The sequence below is a fragment of the Hemitrygon akajei genome, chromosome 1, assembly GCF_048418815.1.
Source record: "Hemitrygon akajei chromosome 1, sHemAka1.3, whole genome shotgun sequence".
In the NCBI taxonomy this organism is placed as follows: Eukaryota; Metazoa; Chordata; class Chondrichthyes; order Myliobatiformes; family Dasyatidae; genus Hemitrygon; species Hemitrygon akajei.
The window spans coordinates 173671002-173693062 of NC_133124.1; the positions used below are offsets into that span (position 1 = coordinate 173671002).

General features: G+C 45.3%; 2 protein-coding genes across 2 annotated transcripts in view; one reads left to right on the plus strand and one right to left on the minus strand.

The window, feature by feature from the left end:
* Window positions 1-22061, minus strand: part of LOC140732449 (high affinity cGMP-specific 3',5'-cyclic phosphodiesterase 9A-like) — a 208445-nt gene that overhangs the window by 106560 nt on the left and 79824 nt on the right. The window lies entirely within an intron of this gene.
* LOC140736276 (myeloid cell surface antigen CD33-like) overlaps window positions 1-22061 on the plus strand; it is a 34656-nt gene that overhangs the window by 5393 nt on the left and 7202 nt on the right. Inside the window, exons 3-4 of the mRNA XM_073062230.1 lie at window positions 7607-7972; window positions 9050-9343. Of these exons, the coding sequence (XP_072918331.1) occupies window positions 7607-7972; window positions 9050-9343 (660 nt within the window). The remainder of the gene's footprint in view (window positions 1-7606; window positions 7973-9049; window positions 9344-22061) is intronic.

The window sequence follows — 22061 nt, forward strand, 5'->3', positions numbered from 1 at the left end:
CGCTTGCTGATGCAACTGGAACGGGGTGGGGGATGCAGATGGGGGCTTTCAGGTGCAATTTGAGGGGCATTATTATAGTACCGCGACGACGTGCCTGTAAAGACTTTGGACATACTCGAAGGGCCGCTAACTTCACTTCAGAGGCAGAGGGCAGCACTGCGGAGCCTTCCCGAGCTGCCCCTACTCCTGCTGATCCCCCTCCTGTCAAACTCCCGCACCCACCCCCCACCCACCAGTGGTGGTGAAAGTCAGGGATGGGCGCGGCGTGGATGACACTGAGGGGTGGGTTCAGGTGACTGAAGGGAACGTGAAGAACAACCATCTCGAGGCCTCTCCCCCGGAGGAGAGGGGCAGGAGGTTCCTCCTGAACCCGGCCCGAAGGGCCCTGTGGTGTCTGAGATTCAGCAAAGGCCTGGGGAGGCCGGGGTACGGAAAGTGGTGCCTGAGTCTGAGGGAGCCTCCGATATGGAGGGAGTCCGGACCCGGTGCATGAGGGGAACCGGAGTATTCCCGGATCACCATTCTGCTCAGTTATTCAGAAGGAGGGAGTCTCAACAGGCGAGGAGGGAGAGGCTCTGATAATGTTGTTACCGGGGAGGGTGACAAATGTGTAGAGATGAACATTTCCCGGACGGCTCCTGTTCTCTGATCAAACTCCAGGAGGATCAGTGGGGTGTCTGCTCTGAGATCGGATTATACGGTACTGGGTGGTGGTAGTGAGTGGGAGACCTGCCCTGTCCCGCCTCAGGACCTGTCTCTGGGAGGGATTCTGGATCCTGGGGTGGTGGCCTTTCCTCTGTCACTGATCATGAAGATAGGGTGGTACCCGCGGTGCGAAGCTCACAGTCCCTTTTCGTGATGCACCCAGGCTGTTCTTGTAAGAGCGACATTTCACTTCCTTGCCTTCAATTGTGGATGAGACATGCCTTGGCGGTCTGTTTTTACCCCCCAGCGGGGTTGTTCCTCAGGTTTTGTTTGCACTTCAGCCCTGTGCTCCTGATATACAGGCACCCAGTACGGAAGGGGCAGGTCCTTTCGGAGGATCCACTGGTGGGCTTGGCCAAGTTGGCCATTCCTATGTCCGGGCGGAAGACAGTTAAGGGGTCTGCTCGGCCGAGGCCAACTCTCTGCCCCTCCCTGTTACGGGGATATGTTCACGCCCGGCTGTCCTTGGAGAGAGAGCATGTGTTACTCTGGGTACACTCAGGGATTTTCGGGAACGGTTTCCCTCCCACCCCAGGGGTTTGGCTGATTAACATATTTTAATTGGAACTTGTTCACCGTCTTGTACGTTTGTATTTTGTTTATTTTTGTGTGAATAAACTTGTAACAGAAAAAGGGAGGTGCAGAAGGAACACTGCACTGTAGATAGTGGAGTGTCACACATTCAGAGTCATGTGTGTTAAAGTGGAGTTTATCATCAGACGCTCAAGTCCATGTCTGCACGTGTAATGAAAAACTTCCTTGCAGCAGCATCACAGGTACATTAACACGAGATGCACAACATTCAGAGGAACAACAAATTATAACACAAGTTTACAAGAAAAAACACAACTGAAACAAAAGAAGCCCATTGTAATGTGAAGTGGTGACGGTGTTGCGATACTGAGGGAGTGGTTGTGTTTGATCAAGATCGGGATGTTTGAAGGGAAGGAGCTGTTCCTGAACCTGGTGATGTGGGCCTTCAGGCTTCTGCCCCTCCTGCCCAATGGGAGCTGTGAGAACAGGACACAGTCCGGATGGTGGGGATGTTTGACGATGGGCGTTGCCTTCTTGAGGTGGCGCCTATTGTAGATAGTCCCAATAGTCGGGAGGAATGTATCGTGATGTGTAAAGGGGATTTCTTCTTTTTCTTTGTTACTGTGTATGTAATCAAAATGGCTTCTTTGTTTTGTTAAAAGTAGAAATGCTTCTTTGTTGCGAGAGAGTGCTGGAAGCTTGTTTGGGATAAAATTTACTGATAACAAGAATTGTATTCCTTTGTAAACCAATTGGGATTAATGTTGTTCATTCTTCTGAGTCTGTAAGCTATTGTTGGCGGGCTTTTGGGGAGATCGGCGTGAGGGGGTGAGAGAGAGAGGACGCGATGCTGTAAACGGGGTGAGGAACGGACCCCAAGGGGGTGGTGTCCGAGGCCAGGAGGTACCCCGAGGAGAGGAGACGAAGATAGATGTGCTTGGTTGACCACTTCGGGTGGTCCTGAGCTGCGAGTCGAGGAGTTCGGAGGGGATCAAATGGTGGCCAGAAGACTTCAGTAATTGAGCTCCAACAGTTGCGCACGAAGTGGTTTGGATTTTGATAAGTTTGGCGCCTTTTCTTTATTTTTTTTCCTTCATATATACTGTATCATTATTAATCACTTAGTTATAGTAACCTTTATAAATTGTACTCATTTAATCGCATATGGTGTACTGTCTGTTTTTGGGCGAGGCGGGGACATCACACAGCATCCACACCAGCTGATTACCCAGTTTGGCGGGGCCGAAGGCTGCTCCCCCTAGACGAGAACGAGCTTATCGAGCCTGAGGCGACCCAGGGGGTTACATTGTGGGGTGCTCGTCCGGGATTGATTTCTGTGGAAGCTGTGTGATCGCCCTCTTTAAATTAGATAGATAGATAGATAGATACTTTATTCATCCCCATGGGGAAATTCAACTTTTTTCCAATGTCCCATACACTTGTTGTAGCAAAACTAATTACATACAATACTTAACTCAGTAAAAAAATATGATATGCATCTAAATCACTATCTCAAAAAGCATTAATACTAGCTTTTAAAAAGTTCTTAAGTCCTGGTGGTAGAATTGTAAAGCCTAATGGCATTGGGGAGTATTGACCTCTTCATCCTGTCTGAGGAGCATTGCATCAATAGTAACCTGTCGCTGAAACTGCTTCTCTGTCTCTGGATGGTGCTATGTAGAGGATGTTCAGAGTTATCCATAATTGACCGTAGCCTACTCAGCGCCCTTCGCTCAGCTACCGATGTTAAACTCTCCAGTACTTTGCCCACGACAGAGCCCGCCTTCCTTACCAGCTTATTAAGACGTGAGGCGTCCCTCTTCTTAATGCTTACTCCCCAACACGCCACCACAAAGAAGAGGGCGCTCTCCACAACTGACCTATAGAACATCTTCAGCATCTCACTACAGACATTGAATGACGCCAACCTTCTTAGGAAGTACAGTCGACTCTGTGCCTTCCTGCACAAAGCATCTGTGTTGGCAGTCCAGTCTAGCTTCTCGTCTAACTGTACTCCCAGATACTTGTAGGTCTTAACCTGCTCCACACATTCTCCATTAATGATCACTGGCTCCATATGAGGCCTAGATCTCCTAAAGTCCACCACCATCTCCTTGGTCTTGGTGATATTGAGACGCAGGTAGTTTGAGTTGCACCATATCACAAAGTCCTGTAACAGTTTCCTATACTCCTCCTCCTGTCCATTCCTGACACACCCCACTATGGCCGTGTCATCAGCGAACTTTTGCACATGGCAGGACTCCGAGTTATATTGGAAGGCGAAGAGCTGGTGTGCCTTTGTGGGTGTGCGATTGCTGGTTATCGCTGCACGTGTGTTGGGTGGGGTGGCTGCTGTTGGTAGCCCGGAGGGCGTTGTTCGAGTTCCGACCAACGCTGACGAAATGGTGGTGGGACCATGGGTTGTCCGTATTGTTCGGAGAGTGAGGAGAGACAGGTTGGGATGTTTCAGCAGTGGTGGGCTCCGCCCAGTTGTTGGCATAATGTCCAGCCCTAAAGGGCCGGAGACGTGAGCGGAGCGGACCTCTCAGTTGTTGGGTGAGTGGCAGTGCTTGGCTGAGGGAAAGCGACAGGAATTGGTTGGAAGTTTGAGTAGGCGGGCTGGTGGCGTTGTTAGAACTGTCGGGTACAATTACCTCGAAGTGACAGCTGCCAGTTCCGGGCAAGTGTTGGAAAATGCGTGTGGTTTGACTGGAAGTCAAATGCCGCAGCTGGGGGGCTTATCATATCCGTGGCAGGAGATTGGTGGAAAGTTTTTAGGGTATCCCTTTTGGCTAGGGGGGGCAGATAAATTGCTTGGGGTGCCAGGGGATCAGCTCCTCCCTCAGTTGTTCAGTTGATCCGACAGGTGTCGGGAAACATAGAGGAGGCCCTGTGGGAGAACGGCTTGGTGTCTCTGTGGGAGCACGTTCCCAGCAATGTACCAAGGAACTCCCGAAAGGAGCAGACCCTTTTCCTGAAGGCTTAGAGGGACCAAAGCGCACAGGTGTTGTTACAGATGGATGGAAGTCAAGTTAAAGCCATCCTCAACACCGGGGCGCCGGTTAAGTTGCTGTACAATTTGTTTTATAACCGTTATTGGAAGCATTTACCCTTGACGACATTGAGGGCACTGGAGATTTGGGGTACAAGTGCCGGTGATTATCTAGACGACGGTTGTTGGTCAGTGAAAACGGAATTCTTAGAGGCAAATGTGGAGGTGACTGAGGTTCGTGAATCGTTAATGCTGATGTGTCCGGACCCTGTTGAGACGGGCAGCGTTTCGGTTCTGGAGAGAACCAATATCCTGCTGGTGCGCTTGGGGGCCTGCCCGGAGGAGGCGGGTGAGCGTTGTTTGGAGACATTGTCGATGCACCCAGAGTTTCGAGCTGCTTGTGCGGATGTGTGTAGCAGCATTGGGCCAGTACCGAATTCAAACAAGAGCCGGTGGTGGTACGGCCTGGGGGAAGTATCTGAGGGTGAGACCCTCTTAGTGGACGCTGCGAAATACCACCAGGGAGGGGAGTTGACCGCTGAAGACACCTCGGTGAGAGAGAGGTTGCAGCGACTGGCCCCTGAAGCCGTGGAAGACGTAGGCAGCATGTGTGAGGATTATATTGCGCTGAAGAGCCGCACTGTCAGTGACCAGAATATGGCCCTAAGGGCCGAAGAGGCGATGGCCTGTCTGAGTGGTGCAAAGTGGTTTAAGGTGCTGGATCTGAGGAGTGGATGTTGCCAGATCCCGATGAGTGGGGCCGACAAGGAGAAGACGGCCGTTATAAGTTCCCTAGGATTCTTCCGGTCCGAAAAGATGCCACAGGGTATCTCCGGAGCCCTTGCAACCTTCCTGCAGGGCATATGGAAGACCATGGGGGATGTGGAGATGTTTGGAGTTTTGGCAGATGTGGATGATCTCTTGGTATTTGGATTTGCCTCAGGAGAATATGAAGTGAAGAGATCGCAGGAGCAATGCAGGCCACGTGTTTCCGTTTGGAGAAGATCAAACAGCAGCTACCGATCGCAGAAATGAGGAAGAATACAGATTCGTTAGATAATGTGCTGGATGTGTGGTGCATGCTGCCTTTTGCTGACTTTCCCTCGATTGAGGAAGAGACCTTTGGCCCTTCTCCCACTGAGTCAGGTGTAGTGGGGAAAGTGTAAAGGGGGTTTCTTCTTTTTCTTTGTTACTGTGTATGTAATCAAAATGGCGTCTTTGTTTTGTTAAAAGTAGGAATGCTTCTTTGTTATGATAAGTGCTGGAAGTTTGTTTGGGTTAAAATTACTGATATCGTGAATTCTATTTGTTTGTTAACCAATTGGGATTAATGTTATTCTTTCTTGTGGGTCTGTAAACTGATTGTTGGCGGACATTTTGGGCAGTCGGCGCGAGGGAGTGAGAGAGAGAGGACGCGATGCTGGAAACTGGGCGACGGAACGGACCCCGAGCGGGGGTCCGAGGCCCAAGGTTTTCGGTGAGGAGAGGAGACGAAGACAGATTTGTGTGGAGCATCTGGTCGACCACCGTGGTTGGTCCCAGGCGGCGGGTCGAGGAGTTCGGAGGGGATCGAATGGTGGCCAGAAGACTTCAGTAATTGAGCTCCAACGGTTGTGATCAAAGTGGTTTGAACTTTGATAAGTGTGGCGCCTTTTCTTTATTTTTTTCCCTTCATATTTACTATCGTTATTAATCACTTAGTTATAGTAACCTTTATAGATTGTACTCATTTAATCGCATATGGTGTACTGTCTGTGTTTTTTGGGCGAGGCGGGGACATCACACAGCATTCACACCAGCTGATTACCCAGTTTGGCGGGGCCGAAGGCTGCTCCCCCTAGATGAGAACGAGCTGAGCGAGCCTGAGGCAACCCAGGGAGTTACATTGAGCACCTCCAACAGATTCATATCCCCCACAGTTCTCTCCATAACTTCTTCGCTCAGCTCGTTCTCGTCTAAGGGGAGCCGCCTTCGGCCCCGCCAAACTGGGTAATCAGCTGGTGTGGATGCTGGGTGATGTCCCCGCCTCGCCCAAAAACAGACAGTACACCATATGCAACTAAATGAGTACAATTTATAAAGGTTACTATAACTAAGTGATTAATAACGATAACAGTATATATGAAGGGAAAAAAAATAAAGAAAAGGCGCCAAACTTATCAAAGTCCAAACCACTTCGTGCACAACAGTTGGAGCTCAATTACTGAAGTCTTCTGGCCACCATTCGATCCCCTCCGAACTCCTCGACTTGCAGCTCAGGACCACCCGAAGTGGTCAACCAAGCACATCTATCTTCGTCTCCTCTCCTCGGGGTACCTCCTGGCCTTGGACACCCCCCCCCCTCCCGGGTCCATTCCTCACCCCGTTTACAGCATCGCGTCCTCTCTCTCTCACCCCCTCGCGCCGATCTCCCCAAAAGCCCGCCAACAATAGCTTACAGACTCAGAAGAAAGAACAACATTAATCCCAATTGGTTTACAAAGGAATACTATTCTCGTTATCAGTAAATTTTAACCCGAACAAGCTTCCAGCACTCTCTCGCAACAAAGAAGCATTCCTACTTTTAAGAAAACAAAGAAGCCATTTTGATTACATACACAGTAACAAAGAAAAAGAAGAAATCCCCTTTACAGATGTATTTTGCTAAATCCATTACTCATGGCATATTATGTTCCAGCAGATTCACATCGCCGCAGTATGATGTACTGTGACGTTACACGTTGACTGGGCTGCAGTACGAGCAGGACAGTGTGTGGGATTGCTGCATTGTTGACAGGGACAGGTTGTGAGAAAGCTGCACTGTTAGTGTGGGAACTGTCAGAACAGGCCCCTACTGCAGTCTGTCTGTCACCAGCATCTGTGGTACTCAGTCACAGGCACGTCGGCATCCTTGTACCTGTGGGAGTTCCACAGGGATCCCTTACATAATAATGATCCACATTCATTCCTAGATCCATAAGATCTGACGGATCCAGTGTAGTAGATGGATGGAAGGAGCAGAGACAATGACACATTAAAGAGCAAACAGGAAGTGATTCCCAACAGAGGAACGCAGACCAGTTTTGGCCACTCCATTTCTTCCTGCACTGTTAGATGACACCTTTATCGTTGATTCTTCCTGACAGTGAGAGACCAACTTTTTTGTTCCTGAGCCAATGAGGCAAAACAAAATGAACCTGCACCACTCATCCTCCCCCCCCCCCGACTAACAGGTCCCCTCCAACCATGAGGAGGCCTGGTGGGTTTCCTTGTGTCTCTCACACTTAGTACGCACCATGTCCACAGCCACAGTGCAGGAGTGATACAGGGAGTGGTTATCAAGTCCGATGTGCTCACAAGCCGTCCATTACCAAAGATTGTTCATTCTCTCCTCAGGCACAGTGTCGACTGAGTGGACAGCTGACAGACCATTACATGTGACAGCACAGAGAGGTTTGTGTGCCCAGATTCCATGCCACTACCATTATCCATCAAATCTGCATGAGGAGCCGAGGACTGGTATCTGGTATAACAGTGAAATACAGGGAAATCGTCGTATAGCCTTTCACTCCAGAGATCACAGTCAGGAGATGCAGAAGTTTCAGCATCGGACCCGTCTGTCTGGAGACTTGAATGATGATGACTGTTCCCTGGTTATCGACAACATCACACAGGAAGATGAAGGGCCATACTTTTTCAGGATTGAGTTTACCGGAAGTGATCGTTACAACTATCTCCCTGCCACGCGGCTCCGTGTTTCTGGTAGGTGTTCTGTGTGGTCACTCAACAGCAGGCATTCAGCAGTCAGTGGGGAATAATATAAACTTGTGCTGGGTCCATATTCACTTCGCCACAGCTCCCAGTTTTCAGGAAACTTCACATTCATTCCTGAAGCAACCTCTGTACCTTCAGCGTACCGACTGTTACTATGTCATGAAAGCCAGTTTATGTTCCCAAACATATTGAAGTACCACTGTCATGGACACAAGAGGTTCTCAGAGTTACATGCAGTTTCTTTCCAAACTAGGTACCTCTCATGTGGCAGAGTTTGGCTTCCCCGCGACCCTCCACTCCTTCTCCATCCCGACCATCTGCACTTCCTTCCATTCCTTCGTCCATTGTGTATTTATCCATCATCCAGGCCATGCCCTGATGTCACTACTAATATCGGGCAGGAGGTACAGAAGCCTTGTGTCCCATACCACCCAGTTCCAGAACAGTTATTACCCTTTAAACACCAGTCTCCTGGAATGGTGTGAATAACTTCAAACACCTCTGCTCTGAGCTGATTCTATGTCCTACAGGCTCACTTTCAGGGACTCTTTACAACTCACGTTTTCAGTACTGTATTTTTTTGAATTTGCAATTTGTCTTTTTATTGTCAGTCTTTTTCTGTTTGTGTAGATTTTTATATATTTGACTTGATTTCTTTTTTCCTGCAAATGCCTGCAAGAAAATGAATCTCACGGTATCACAGTACATTGTAACAACCTGTATATGTACTTTGCTAATAAATTTAATTTGAACTTTTTGAACATCTCCCCCTTGACCAAGTCCACTTGGCCCATGTCTCACTGTTTGGGGAAGGACGTACCCCACTGGATGTATCAGTGACTGTGTGATATTGTGGCTCTCAGTGGAGGACTCTGTTTCCCATTTCCCCTCTCAACAGCTTTCAGAACAGTAATGAACCCCACACTGTTCAACTTTCCCTCACACTCTACCCTCATTGTTCAGGGATCATCCCGTAAACACCTTTCCTGTTGTGGGGCTGGGATTTCTATCTGAACTGATGCATCTGGTGATATTGAACTAAAAGGATTCATTTCTCTCTGTTAGATTTCACAGATAAACCCACGATATTCGCTGCTGAATTTGTTGAAGGAAAGTCTGTGGACATAACCTGCATCTTCAACACCACGTGTAATGGAACTTCACCCACCTTAACCTGGGTCACCCCCACGGATGTACCACCATCCGTCTCAAGCAGTGTAACTCGGTGGCACAACACTCTGACATATACTTCTGTCCTGACCATGACCCCAGCGCTCAAACACCACGGGCAAAATCTCACCTGCAGAGTCAGATACCCATCTGTTTCATCGGAGCAGACCCTCACACTAACTGTGCAGTGTAAGTATGGGGATCAGTTATCATATAGGTACAGCAATACTCTGGAGAGTACACAGAAATAGTCTGCAAATTTCAGCAGGAGGATAACTAAATCATTTATTTAGTAACAAGTGTTGCCCTGAATATCCATGAGAAGATGATAAAACATAGGAGCAGAATTAGGCCAATTGGTCCATCAAATCTGGTTAAACATTCAGTTATGGCTGATCCATTTTCCCCCTCCTCAGCCCCACACCCCGGCCTCTTCCCCATAAACTTTGATGCCATGGCCACTCAAGAACCTATCAATGTCTGCCTTAAATACACCCAATGACCTGGCTTCCACAGTTGTCCGTAACAAATTCCAGAAATTCACCAACATCTGGCTGAAGAAATTTCTCCACATTTTTGTATGAAATGGACGTTCCTCTGAGGCCCTGTTCTCCTGTCCTAGACTCCCCCACCATGGGAAACATCCTTTCCACATCTACTCTGTCCAGGCCTTTCAACATTCAAAAGATTTCAATGAGATCCCCCCCTCCTCATCCTTCTAAATTCCAGCAAGCACAGGCCCAGAGCCATCAAACATTCCTCTTATGATAAACCTTTCATTCCCAGAATCATCCTGTGAACCTCATCTGAACCCTCTCCAAAGCCAGCACATCTTTTCTTAGATAAGGAGCCCAAAACTGTTCACAATACTCAAGGTGAGGCCTCACCAGTGCCTTATAAAGCCTCAAGATTACATTCCTGCTCTTATATTCTGGCCTCTTTGAAATTAATGCAAACATGGCATTTGCTTTCCTCACCACCAACTCAACCTGCAAGTTAACTTTCAGGGTGTTCTGCACAAGGATTCCCAAGTTCCTCTGCATCTCATTTTCTCCCTATTTAGAAAATAATCCGCACATTTATTTCTACTACTAAAGTGCATGACCATGCATTTTCCAACATTGCATTTCATTTGCCATTTTCTTGCCCATTCTCCTAGTCTGTCCAAGTCCTTCTGCATCCTACACACACAAAATGCTGGTGAAACACAGCAGGCCAGGCAGCATCTATAGGGAGAAGCGCTGTCGACGTTTCCCGCCGAGACCCTTCGTCAGGACTAACCGAAAGGAGAGATACTAAGAGATTTGATAGTGGGGGGAGGGGGAAATGCGAAATGATAGGAGAAGACCGGAGGGGGTGGGATGAAGCTAAGAGCTGGAAAGGTGATTGGTGAAAGTGATACAGAGCTGGAGAAGGGAAAGGATCATGGGACGGGAGGCCTCGGGAGAAAGAAAGGGGGAAGGGGGAACATCAGAGAGAGATGGAGAACAGGCAGGGTGATGGGCAGAGAGAGAGAGAGAGAAAAAACAACTAAATATGTCAGGGATGGGGTAAGAAGGGGAGGAGGGGCATTAACGGAAGTTAGAGAAGTCAATGTTCATGCCATTAGCATGGTGGCTACCCAGCCGGTATATAAGGTGTTGTTCCTCCAACCTGAGTGTAGATTCATCTTGACAGTAGAGGAGGCTATGGATATGGACATTCTGATATGTCTATCCATGGCCTCCTCTACTCTCAAGATGTTTAACAGGAACTGCCCGCCCCTTCGCAGTGGTAGAAGCCCCGATGTGTTTCTAGTTTCTATTTCCCTTCCTACCTCAACCCACTCCTTCACCCATGCCGCGCCCATCACCGACCTCCGTCGCCACAGGCACGGGGAAAGGGGGAGGTGTGTGCCGACAGGAGGAACAGAAAGAGGGAGCAGCGGGGGGAGGCCCAGCGACGTCGGCTTCAAAGCGTCATTCCTACTGACTCAAGTTGGTTCCGTACGTTGTACAGCATCTTTCAGAGCCATTAATTTGAAAGGGTGACTCACTTCGCGGGATGTAATTCCAGAGCCCGCAGTCTCCGCATACGACTGCGATGCCGACATGTTGGAGATGCACTCTGTCATGGCAGTCACTACTCAGTCCGAAATTCGACAACTACAGAACGTTAAACACAGCGAGACCCCAGCAAATAATCTCTCAAAAAGAAACAGTTCAGAGAGGGGAGGGAGATGGGAGTTATCCGTGGATAGGCTGGATGTCCGTCTGGTTGAAAAACCTCAGCGCCATCCGTGCTGCTGCAAAAACGAAGGTGTCTCCCAGGTCAGTCCGCTCTTCCTCCGGCCGCTCCGAAGTCTTCCCAATCGCCCTGGGCTCGGCAATCTAAACGGGAGGGGTTTCCGCTGTTTCAAACCGGATTTAATCCGTTCCCGCTCCCGACAAAGTTAAAGTCTCGAACTTTGGCAATCCGTCAGCTGCAGCCACTGCTCAGCGCTCGAGAAACACGGACCGAAAACTTCAAAACCGGGTCCTTGCAGGAAAGAAACCGCTCTCGTCCACTGTCAATATGACACCCCACACTCCCAAAACCTTCTGGAGGTCTCTAAACCCGTTCTTTTAGAATTTGGCCGCTATTTTCAACTTTAGGAGAGAGATCTCACACTGTATCACCCCTCCCACAGTTTGACTCTTCCTCAGAATTACCCCTCCCACACTGTAACTCACTATCGCCCCCTCCCACACAGTGCGGCGCTCCCTCAGTGTGACAACAATATTCATTGATGTTGCTCAGCATTGTCTCTGCGATATCACACTGTACCTCGTTTCTGTCCTTCAGACTGGACAACACCTTCTCCGTAAGAGTGCGGGGCTGTCCTTGGTAGTGAGCTTGCGGCGACTGTGGCGGCTGCAATTACCGGCCGCACCACCAAGCGGGCATATCAAGTGTCCTGGAGCCGCCCATCCTCCTGATAATCTGGCAAACGGCTGAGCTTCTGCTTCTTCTTATTTTGTTGTATGACGGTTGCCAAACCAGCTTTAAGGTGCATTACCGCCACCTGCTAGACTGGAGTGTGGATCGTTTGATGAACAGGAGGAATGAAAAGAAATGCATTCCCTAAATTCTATACAATAAAACAGAGTCTTTCAGATACTCCATGATATAGGTCCGTATTTCTCTTGAACTCCCAAAATGTCTTCTATACCCACAGCAGTTTTATTTTTGTTCATCTTAAGCGCTCCTATCATCTTCACCCTTTCTCTTTCATACTTCTTACATTTAATCAATACATGTTCAACTGTTTCTGGTTGATTGCAGTTTTCACACAACCCAGTTGGACGTTTCCCTATTTAATATAATGTGTAATTAAGACTTGTGTGTCCAATTCTTGAACGACTGATGATCACTTCTGTCTTTCTATGCCCACCTGATATTCTTTGGTATCTGACTTGTCCTTGTATTTTGTACAGTTGTCTCCCTGTTTCACTCTCATCCCAATGCTTCTGCCATGTCTCCTCAATACGTGTTTTTATAATGCTTTTGACTTCCGCTTTGCTTAGAGGGATCTGGACCTGTATTATAGATGATTTGAGAGATTGTTTAGCTATAATGTCAACTTTTTCATTACCCTCCACACACAATGAGCAGGAACCCAAAGGAAGCTTACTTCTACCCCATTTTGGTCAGTGTATATAACTTGCATAGAACCTCCAATAAAATATCCTGTCTACTTTCTGATTTTCTTGATTTGATAGAGGTTAATGCAGACAAACTGTCTGAACAGATTACAGCCTTTCTGACATTATTTTCTTCTAACCAAGATAATTCACTCAATATTGCCATTAATTCTGTTGTATACACTGATAAATGGTTTGATGTTCTTTTCCTGATACTAGTTTTGCACAGAGGAATGTAGACTGCAATACCTGTGTGGCCAGAGCTAGGGTCTTTGGAGCCATCCGTAAATATTACTAATTTGTTTCTAAAATGCAGGTCTATATATTCTTGTACTATCAATTTGATTCCACAGTTAGACTACTTTTTTAAAAAGTTGTTGCAGGTTTGTATCCACTGTATGTATTGTAAAGAGCCATGGAGGAACATCGGGTAATGGAACTGTCAGGCTATATTCCATTTTGTGCAGACCATATTTTTGTGCTGCTGCATCCCCAATCCATCCAAGGCTATTATAATTTGGATTATTATGTTCCCAGCAGTCTTTCAATATAGCTTTAGCTGGATGTGAGTAGTTATGCCCCATGATGTTAACCCAGTAATGCAGCATTAGCTTTATTCTTCTAAGTCTTAAAGGCATTTCCCCTGTTTTGACTTGAAGGGCTGATACAGCTGATGCACCACTACATATCCTGAGGGCCTGAGCTCGCTCAACATCCAGCATTTTTAAATTACTTTCAGCAGCTGACATGTATACTGCACATCCATAATCCAATGTAGCCCTTATTAGAGCTTGATAAATATTTAATAACGATATCCTGCTTGTACTCCAATCCTGTCCAGCAAGACACCTGAATAAGTTGTTTATTTTGTTACATTTGTTCGTAATTTTCTCAATTTGCTTTTTCCATGTAAGGTTCTCATCAAATAACAAACCGAGGAATGGAATTATCTTTATCTGCTCTAATTTTTGTTCATTTGATTTCACGCAAACTGGTTCCTGATTTCTTGAGAAACATATCACTTGCGACTTACTTAGAGACAATTTGAAACCCCATTTATTTGCCCACTCCTCCACTTTATTAATTGCGTCTTACATTTTCCTTTGTATATGAATTAAATTTCTTCCCCTCACCCATAAAGCCCCAGTATCTGCACATAGGGATTTCCCCACACTATGTTCAACTTGCGCAAATATGTCATTTATCATTATGGTAAATAGTAATGGAGTGCAGACACTACCTTGTGGTGTTCCATTTTCAACTGAATATGTCCTGGAGTACTCTTCTTCCACCTTGACTTGAATTGTTTGATCAAAAAGAAAGTCTAGAACCCAGTTATATAATTTTCCTTCCACCCCTAATTCTTTCAATTTAATTAACACTCCCTCTTTCTAGAGCATATCATATGCCTTTTCTCTGTTGAGGAATACTGCCAGGACCATTTCTTTAATTGTTTGAGCCTTTCTAATTTCAGATTCCAAGCTAAGTATTGAATCTACGGTAGTTCTTCCTTTGTGAAAACTGCTTTGGTAGGGAGAAATAAAAATTCTTTTTTCTAGAAAGTATGTAAGCCTATCAATTATTATTCATTCTGTAAGTTTACCTAGCTGTGAAGTTAATGCAATTGGTCTATAGTTTGTCGGGTCTGATGAATCTTTACCAGGTTTTAATATTGGAACAATAGCAGAATGTTTCCATGCAGATGGTATTTTACCTCTTCCCCGTATATCATTAAACAGTCTCTGCAGAACTAGAAGTGCACTTCCTGATAAGTGCTTCAACATTATATTCCAGACTTGGTCCTTCCCAGGAGAAGTTGGCCGCTTATTCATAATAGCCCTTTCTATTTCTATTTTGCTAATAGGTGTCTACAGCACTTCTTCTGATGTTGCTCTTTTGTCCGTAATTCCTGAATTTTGCTTAAGCCTCTCCTCCCTTTGCTGTCTAGCTTCAACTGTCAAATTTTCCAAGCTATGTATGCTAACAAAAGTTTTCGCCAATATTTCTGCTTTTTCTACATTGTTAATTGCAATTTTGTCCTTGCTTTCTAGCACAGGAATCTCTTTGCTACTTCTTATACCATTCATTTTCCTTATCATGCCCCGTATTTCAGACGGTTGAGTTTCTTTTCCAATTTTGTTACAATATTGTCTCCAGTGTGCTCGCTTTGCTTGTCTGATTATTTTCCAAACTTCTGCTTGTGCTCTCTTTTATATTGTATTAATGTTTCTACCAAATGTTGACTTTTTAACACTTTAAATGCTTTTTTTCTTACTTTTATACTTCTACTACATTCACAATTCCACCATGGAACACTTTAACTCTTTCCTCTACCTTTAAGTTTTGGAATTGTTTCTTCTGCTGAATTTTTAACTGCTGCTGTGACTAATTTATCATTCATTTCTTCTATATCCAATATATTTTCATCTAAAATCTTTATTCATCTTACTTCACTTCTTCTTTGAAATATCTCCCAATCTGCCTTATTTAGTTTCCACCTTGACACTCTAGGCCCTTTATTTTGTTCTATTTTAATCTGAATCTTTGTGAGTATGGGATAGTGATCACTTCCTAATGTAGTTTGTTTTAATACATTCCAAGTACTGATCCCTGTTAATTCTCTACTTACAAATGTTAAGTCTATTGTGGATTCTGTGTTTTGGGAAATGTTAAATCTCATACTTTGTCCATTATTTATAGATGCCAATTTTTCTTCATCTATAAATTCTTGTATCACTAATCCGTTTTCATCAATATTTTTACATCCCCATAGTTTACTGTGTCCATTGAAATCCCCACACCATATTATTTTCCCTTTCATCCCACTACCCACTGTATTTACTGCATCTTTGCTTAATCTTCTACATGGATTATAATAATTTATTATTACCAAACTTTCTCTGCCTATCCAAATTTTGATTGTTATTGATACATATTTCTGCCCTATGTTGATTATATTATACCTCATCCCACTGGTTATAAATATTGCTACTCCTCCAACATTGTCATTACTTCTATCCTTCCTAATAGCTGTAAAACAAAATCTAATTGTGGTTTCAACCATGTTTCTTGTATACATAAAATCTGAGGTTTTTTCCTTAAGCTCTGATACATATTTCTTAAATTCTTGACTATTTGTGATAAGACTCCTTGCATTCCGTTGTAAAATATATATACTGCCATTAAGATCCCGCCTCCCCTGCCTTTGAACTGTTTGATCCTCCATTCAACGTTTCTTTAGCTACTTCCCACCTAAGCCCTGTAATACCAAGATATTTTTCTGCAGACTTGACTATAATTTTAGCTTTCTCGGTTCTCTTGTCCGTTAACACTAAACAGTTAATTACATCTACCATGAACAGTACGAAATCCTTTCTACTCATTATTAGTGTATCCTTATTTATCACATTACAGCCCTCACAGTTCACTGGTTTATTATTCCCTATCTTTGTTCACTTGATAGCCTTCTCTTTTTCAGCAATTCCTTTCACTGCCTCTGTATAGCTAATCTCTTGTTACTTTAACATATTGTATCTCAGCTGTCGTCTTGCTATTAATGCCCCCTCGATAAGCTGCACCGTGTTCCCCGCCATAATTGCAGCATTTCAGCCTAGCTTCCGCCTCGCATTTCCCATATTCATGTTCTCCAGCGCATCTCCCACATTTTTGTTTCCCTCTGCAGACCGCCGCGATATGCCCGAATTTCTGACATTTAAAGCATTTTAAAGGCGGTGGTATATGTATTCTGACCTCATAACACATATACCCGAAATAAAATTTTGTCGGCAATTTTTCTTCATCGAAATTAATCGTATCTGATAAACTATCACAATTGTTTCTTTTTCTTGTAACTTTCAAACGTTTGGCCTCAATTTTTGCTCCTTTTATGTTCTGTTTAATCTCAACCATAGTAACCTCTGTTGGTATTCCTGAAATAACTCCTCTAGTCCACTTTCTATTGTTGGGTATTGAACATTGTACTTTTCTTCTGTCTATTCTATTTAATCTTATCACTTTGCCTTGCTGAGCACTATCCCGACAAATCACTAATTTTGATCCATTTCGTAATACCTTTGCTCTTTTGACCTCGCCAGTAAGTTTGTTGATCATCTTCATCAAATGAATCAGCTTCCATTCACCAAAAGGCTCAGTTTTATAACTGCTTTAATCTCATCTTCTTTCCATTGTTTTGCTATCCTACAGCATTAGGAGGTAGTGACCAGAATATGATAACTTTTAATCTACAATTTGAGAGGGAGAAGGGAAAATCGGAAGTGTCAGTATTCCAGTTGAACAAAAGGGACTATGGAGCCATGAGGGAGGAACTGCCCAAAGTTGACTGGAAGGATACCCTAGCAGGGATGACAGTGCAACAACAATGGCAGGTATTTCTGGGAATAATACAGAAGGTACAGGATCAGTTCTTCCCAAAGATGAAGAAAGATTCTAAGGGGAGTAGGGAGCGACCGTGGCTAACAAGGGAAGTCAAGGACAGTTTAAAAATAAAAGAGATATATAACATAGCAAAAATGAACGGGAAGCCAGAGGATTGGGAAACCTTTAAAGAGCAACAGAAGATAACTAAAAAGGCAATACGGGGAGAAAAGATGAACTACGAAGGTAAGCTAGCCAAGAATATAAAGGAGGATAGTAAAAGCTTCTTTATGTATGTGAAGAGGAAAAAATTAGTTAAGACCAAAGTTGGGCCCTTGAAGGCAGAAATGGGTGAATTTATTATGGGGAACAAGGATATGGCAGACGAGTTGAACAGGTACTTTGGATCTGTCTTCACTACGGAAGACACAAACAATCTCCCAGTTGTAATACTGGCCAGAGGACCTAGGGTAATGGAGGAACTGAAGGAAGTTCACATTAGGCAGAAAATGGTGTTGGGTAGACTGATGGGACTGAAGGCTGATAAATCCCCAGTGCCTGATGGTCTGCATCCCATGGTACTTAAGGAGGTGGCTCTGGAAATCGTGGATGCACTGGTAATTATTTTCCAAATGCTGTATAGATCCAGGATCAGTTCCTGAAGATTGGAGGGTAGCTAATGTTATCCCAATTTTTAAGAAAGGAGGGAGAAAGAAAACAGGGAATTATAGACCAGTTAGCCTGACATCAGTGGTGGGAAAGATGCTGGAGTCAAATATAAAAGATGAAATAGCGGCACATTTGGATAGCAGTAACAGGACCAGTCCAAGTCAGCATGGATTTACAAAGGGGAAATCATGCTTGACTAATCTCCTGGAATTTTTTGAGGATGTAACTATGAAAATTGACAAGGGAGAGCCTGTGGATGTAGTGTACCTGGCCCTTCAGAAAGCCTTTGATAAGGTCCCATGTAGGAGATTAGTGGGCAAAATTAGAGCACGTGGTATTGGGGGTAGGGTACTAACACAGATAGAAAATTGGTTGGCAGAGAGGAAACAAAGAGTAGGGATTAACGGGTCCTGTTCAGAATGGCAGGCAGTGACTAGTGGGGTACCACAAGGCTCGGTGCTGGGACCACAGCTATTTACAATATACATTAATGATTTAGATGAAGGGATTAAAAGTAACATTAGCAAATTTGCAGATGACACAAAGCTGGGTAGTAGAGTAAAATATGAGGAGGATGTTAGGAGAATGCAGGGTGACTCGGACAGGTTGGGTGAATGGGCAGATGCAGTATAATGTGGATAAATGTGAGCTTATCCACTTTGGTGGCAAAACAGGAAGGCAGATTACTATCTGAATGGTGTCAAGTTAGGAAAAGGGGAAGTACAATGTGTTCTTGTACATCAATCACTGAAAATCAGCATGCAGGTACGGCAGGCATTGAAGAAAGCTAATGGCATGTTGGCCTTCATAACAAGGGGAGTTGAGTATAGCAGCAAAGAGGTCCTTCTGCAGTTGTACAGGGCCCTGGTGAGACCACACCTGCAGTATTGTGTTCAGTTTTGGTCTCCAAATTAAAGGAGGAATATTCTTGCTATTGAGGGAGCACAGCATAGGTTTACGAGGTTGATTCCTGGGATGGTGGGACTGTCATATGTTGGAAGATGGCAGCGACTGGGCTTGTATACACTGGAATTTAGAAGGATGAGAGGGGATCTGATTGAAACATATAAGATTATTAAGGGATTGGATACGCTAGAGGCAGGAAACATGTTCCTGATGTTGGGGAAGTCCAGAACCAGAGACCACAGTTTAAGAATAAAGGGTAGGCCATTTAGAACAGAGTTCAGGAAAAACTTTTTCACCAAGAGAGTTGTGGATCTATGGAATCCCCTGCCTCAGAAGGCAGTGGAGGCCAATTCTCTGGATGCTTTCAAGAAAGAGTTAGATAGAGCTCTTAAAGATAGTGGAGTCAAGGGATACGGGGAGAAGGCAGGAACAGGATACTGATTGTGGATGATCAGACATGATCACATTAAATGGCGGTGCTGGCTCGAAGGGCTGAATGGCCTACTCCTGCACCTATTGTCTATTGTCTGCTTCAGTCATCCCCTGACTCCTCAGAGTTTGACATCTCATACCTCTGTTTTCTTTTCTTGCTTTTTCCACTCCATTCCTCTTTCCCGCCAACCTCCATCTCTAACTCACTTCCCAAATCATCAGTTCCCCCGCCATCCTCCGTCCATTCACAATCTAGTTGTTTAGTCAACTGCCGTACTTCCTCCATTCCCAACCACCCGATTCACCGAGTTGTCAGCAGTTCAACCTTCCAGATCAAACGACTGAGCTGTTGCATTACACCGGCTGAAGTAGGGAGGACTGGATAATTGAATTGTGCCATTCTGCTACAGCCAGAGGGTTCTCTGGAGCTGCTTCATTTATGTTTTCTCACCCCTGCTATTTACTATGCACTGGCCAGCATTGAACATAAACCCACAGTCAGGAGATGATGGTGTCACTTGGTCTGAGGAGTATTTATTATGTTGTAACCAAGTTCTGTTCTGTTTAGCTGATTCAAGATTGGAGTCTAGAACAGTTCTGTTGAGTTTGTAAATATTTTGGGTAAATAAAACCCCTTTTTTTCACCTTTACCTACTCTGCCAGTTTTATGCTTACCCTGGTCCTTCACAGATGTGGCAGTGGTGGGGTCAGCAGTAGGAGGTGCAGGAAAGGTGTTTTGAATTTTTTTTTCAATCGAGCCAATCGAGAGCAGCAGGTGGAATTGGGGGAGCAGTCTGAAGCTGAAGCGGAGGTGGGGCCTTCCGGGGCGTTCTGGGGCCTCAGAAATAGAGAAACCCCGGGAGCCCACTATTATCGACCTGGCCAATATTCTTCACACGTATATGGGGCAGCAGCAGGTACGAGATGCCCAGTTGGTGAGGCCAAGAGCAGCGATTTAAAGCACTGCAGCCCCAGTTCAATCTGCTCCAGTCAGAGGTGCAGGCCCACACCCCTCCAATATTTGATCAACCTTCTGGTAAGACAGATACTGTGGGGGCAGATGTTGTGGGTTCAGACACAGGCCCCCCTCCTGCCCAGGTAAACTTTGGGGTCTCCCATGAGGATGGCTCTACAGCAGTACACTTGAGATCTACTCAGGAGCCAAAGCTTCAGCAGCTGACTGCTACTGATGATATTGAACATTTTCTTGTCACTTTTGAGAGAATAGCAACAGCATGCAGATGGCCAATTGGAGATTGGGCCTTTAGGCTCATTCCATTATTGACAGGCAAAGCTAGGAATGCCTATGTTCATATGGACATTGATGATACTGCAGACTATGAGGAAGTTAGAAGGGCTATTACAAAAAAATGATATAGATCCAGAAACCTACAGACAGAGATTTTCAGCCTTGAGGTTGAACCAGATGAAGGCCCAAAAGAACTATATGTCAGGTGAAAGGTGTTTTATGGGAAGTGGGTTCATCTGAAGAGGAAGACAGTGAATGAAATTGGAGAAGTTACTGCCCTGGAACAATATCTGAGAATGCTTTCCCCTGAGCTACAGGTCTGGATTAAGGAGCACAACCCTGCAACGGCCGTAGAAGCAGCTGGCCGAGCTGATGTGTTTGTTGCTGCCAGACGGAAGAAGCAGCCGTGGAGCTTCACTGCCTGGAAATTAACTAAGGATCACAAAGGGCCAGGTGTCTGCCGGTCAGTACAAAGGGTGGATTCAGTGGGGGGTAAGGCTCTTGTAAAGGTGATATCTACAGATGTTAACTCATTTTCTAGATCTTCCAAGAGACTTATTGGTTACATGTGTGGTGTAGAGGGACACACTAAATTCGTCTGCCCCAATAATTCTCTGAAACCAATCCAGGTGTGCTATGTGCCCAGAGGTGATCTGAAGTCAAAGAGGGAGCCACGACAATCGCAGAGAGAGATCATGGTGGAGGTGAATGGCTGTTACTTAAAGGCACTTATTGACAGTGGCAGTGACCAGACCCTTGTTCATAGACAGTTCATTCCTCCTCATAGTGCGTGTATGACTGAGACTGTGCCCATCTGTTGTGTACATGGAGACAACAGGCTTTATCCCACAGCAGATGTTCATATCAAAGTTCAAGGCCAGAATTATCTCCTGAACGTAGGGGTTGCTGATCATCTCCCCTTTCCGGTGGTGCCGGGTCAGGATTTGCCTGTTCTTCTTGATCTTTTACGTCCAGGTCAGGTCTGTAAAGTTGCACTTACCCGGGCAAAAGCCAAGGACATCAAACAATCTACCCAACCTCTCAGTGAACTTCCTTTTTATAATGTTGAAATTGAAACTAAACCTGGAAGGGATGGTAAACGTCTTCACCACACATATAACCAATAAGTCTCTTGAAAGATCTAGAAAATGAGTTAACCTTTGTAGATTTCTCCTTTACAGGAGCCTTACCCCCGGCTGAATCACCCTTTGTACTGACCGGGAGACACCTGGCCATTTGTGATCCTTAGTTAACTTCCAGGCAGAGAAGCTCCACGGCTGCTTCTTCCGTCGGGCAGCAACAAACACATCAGCTAGGCCAGCTGCTTCTACGGCCATTGCAGGGTTGTGCTCCTTAATCCAGACCTGTAGCTCAGGGGAAAGCATTCTCAGATATTGTTCCAGGACAGTAACTTCTGCAATTTCATTCACTGTCTTCCTCTTCAGGTGAACCCGCTTCCCATAAAACACCTTTCACCTGACATATAGTTCTTTTGGGCCTTCATCTGGTTCAATCTCAAGGCTGCGATATCTCTGTCTGTAGGTTTCTGGATCTATATCATTTTTTTGTAATAGCCCTTCTAACTTCCTCATAGTCTGCAGCATCATCAATGTCC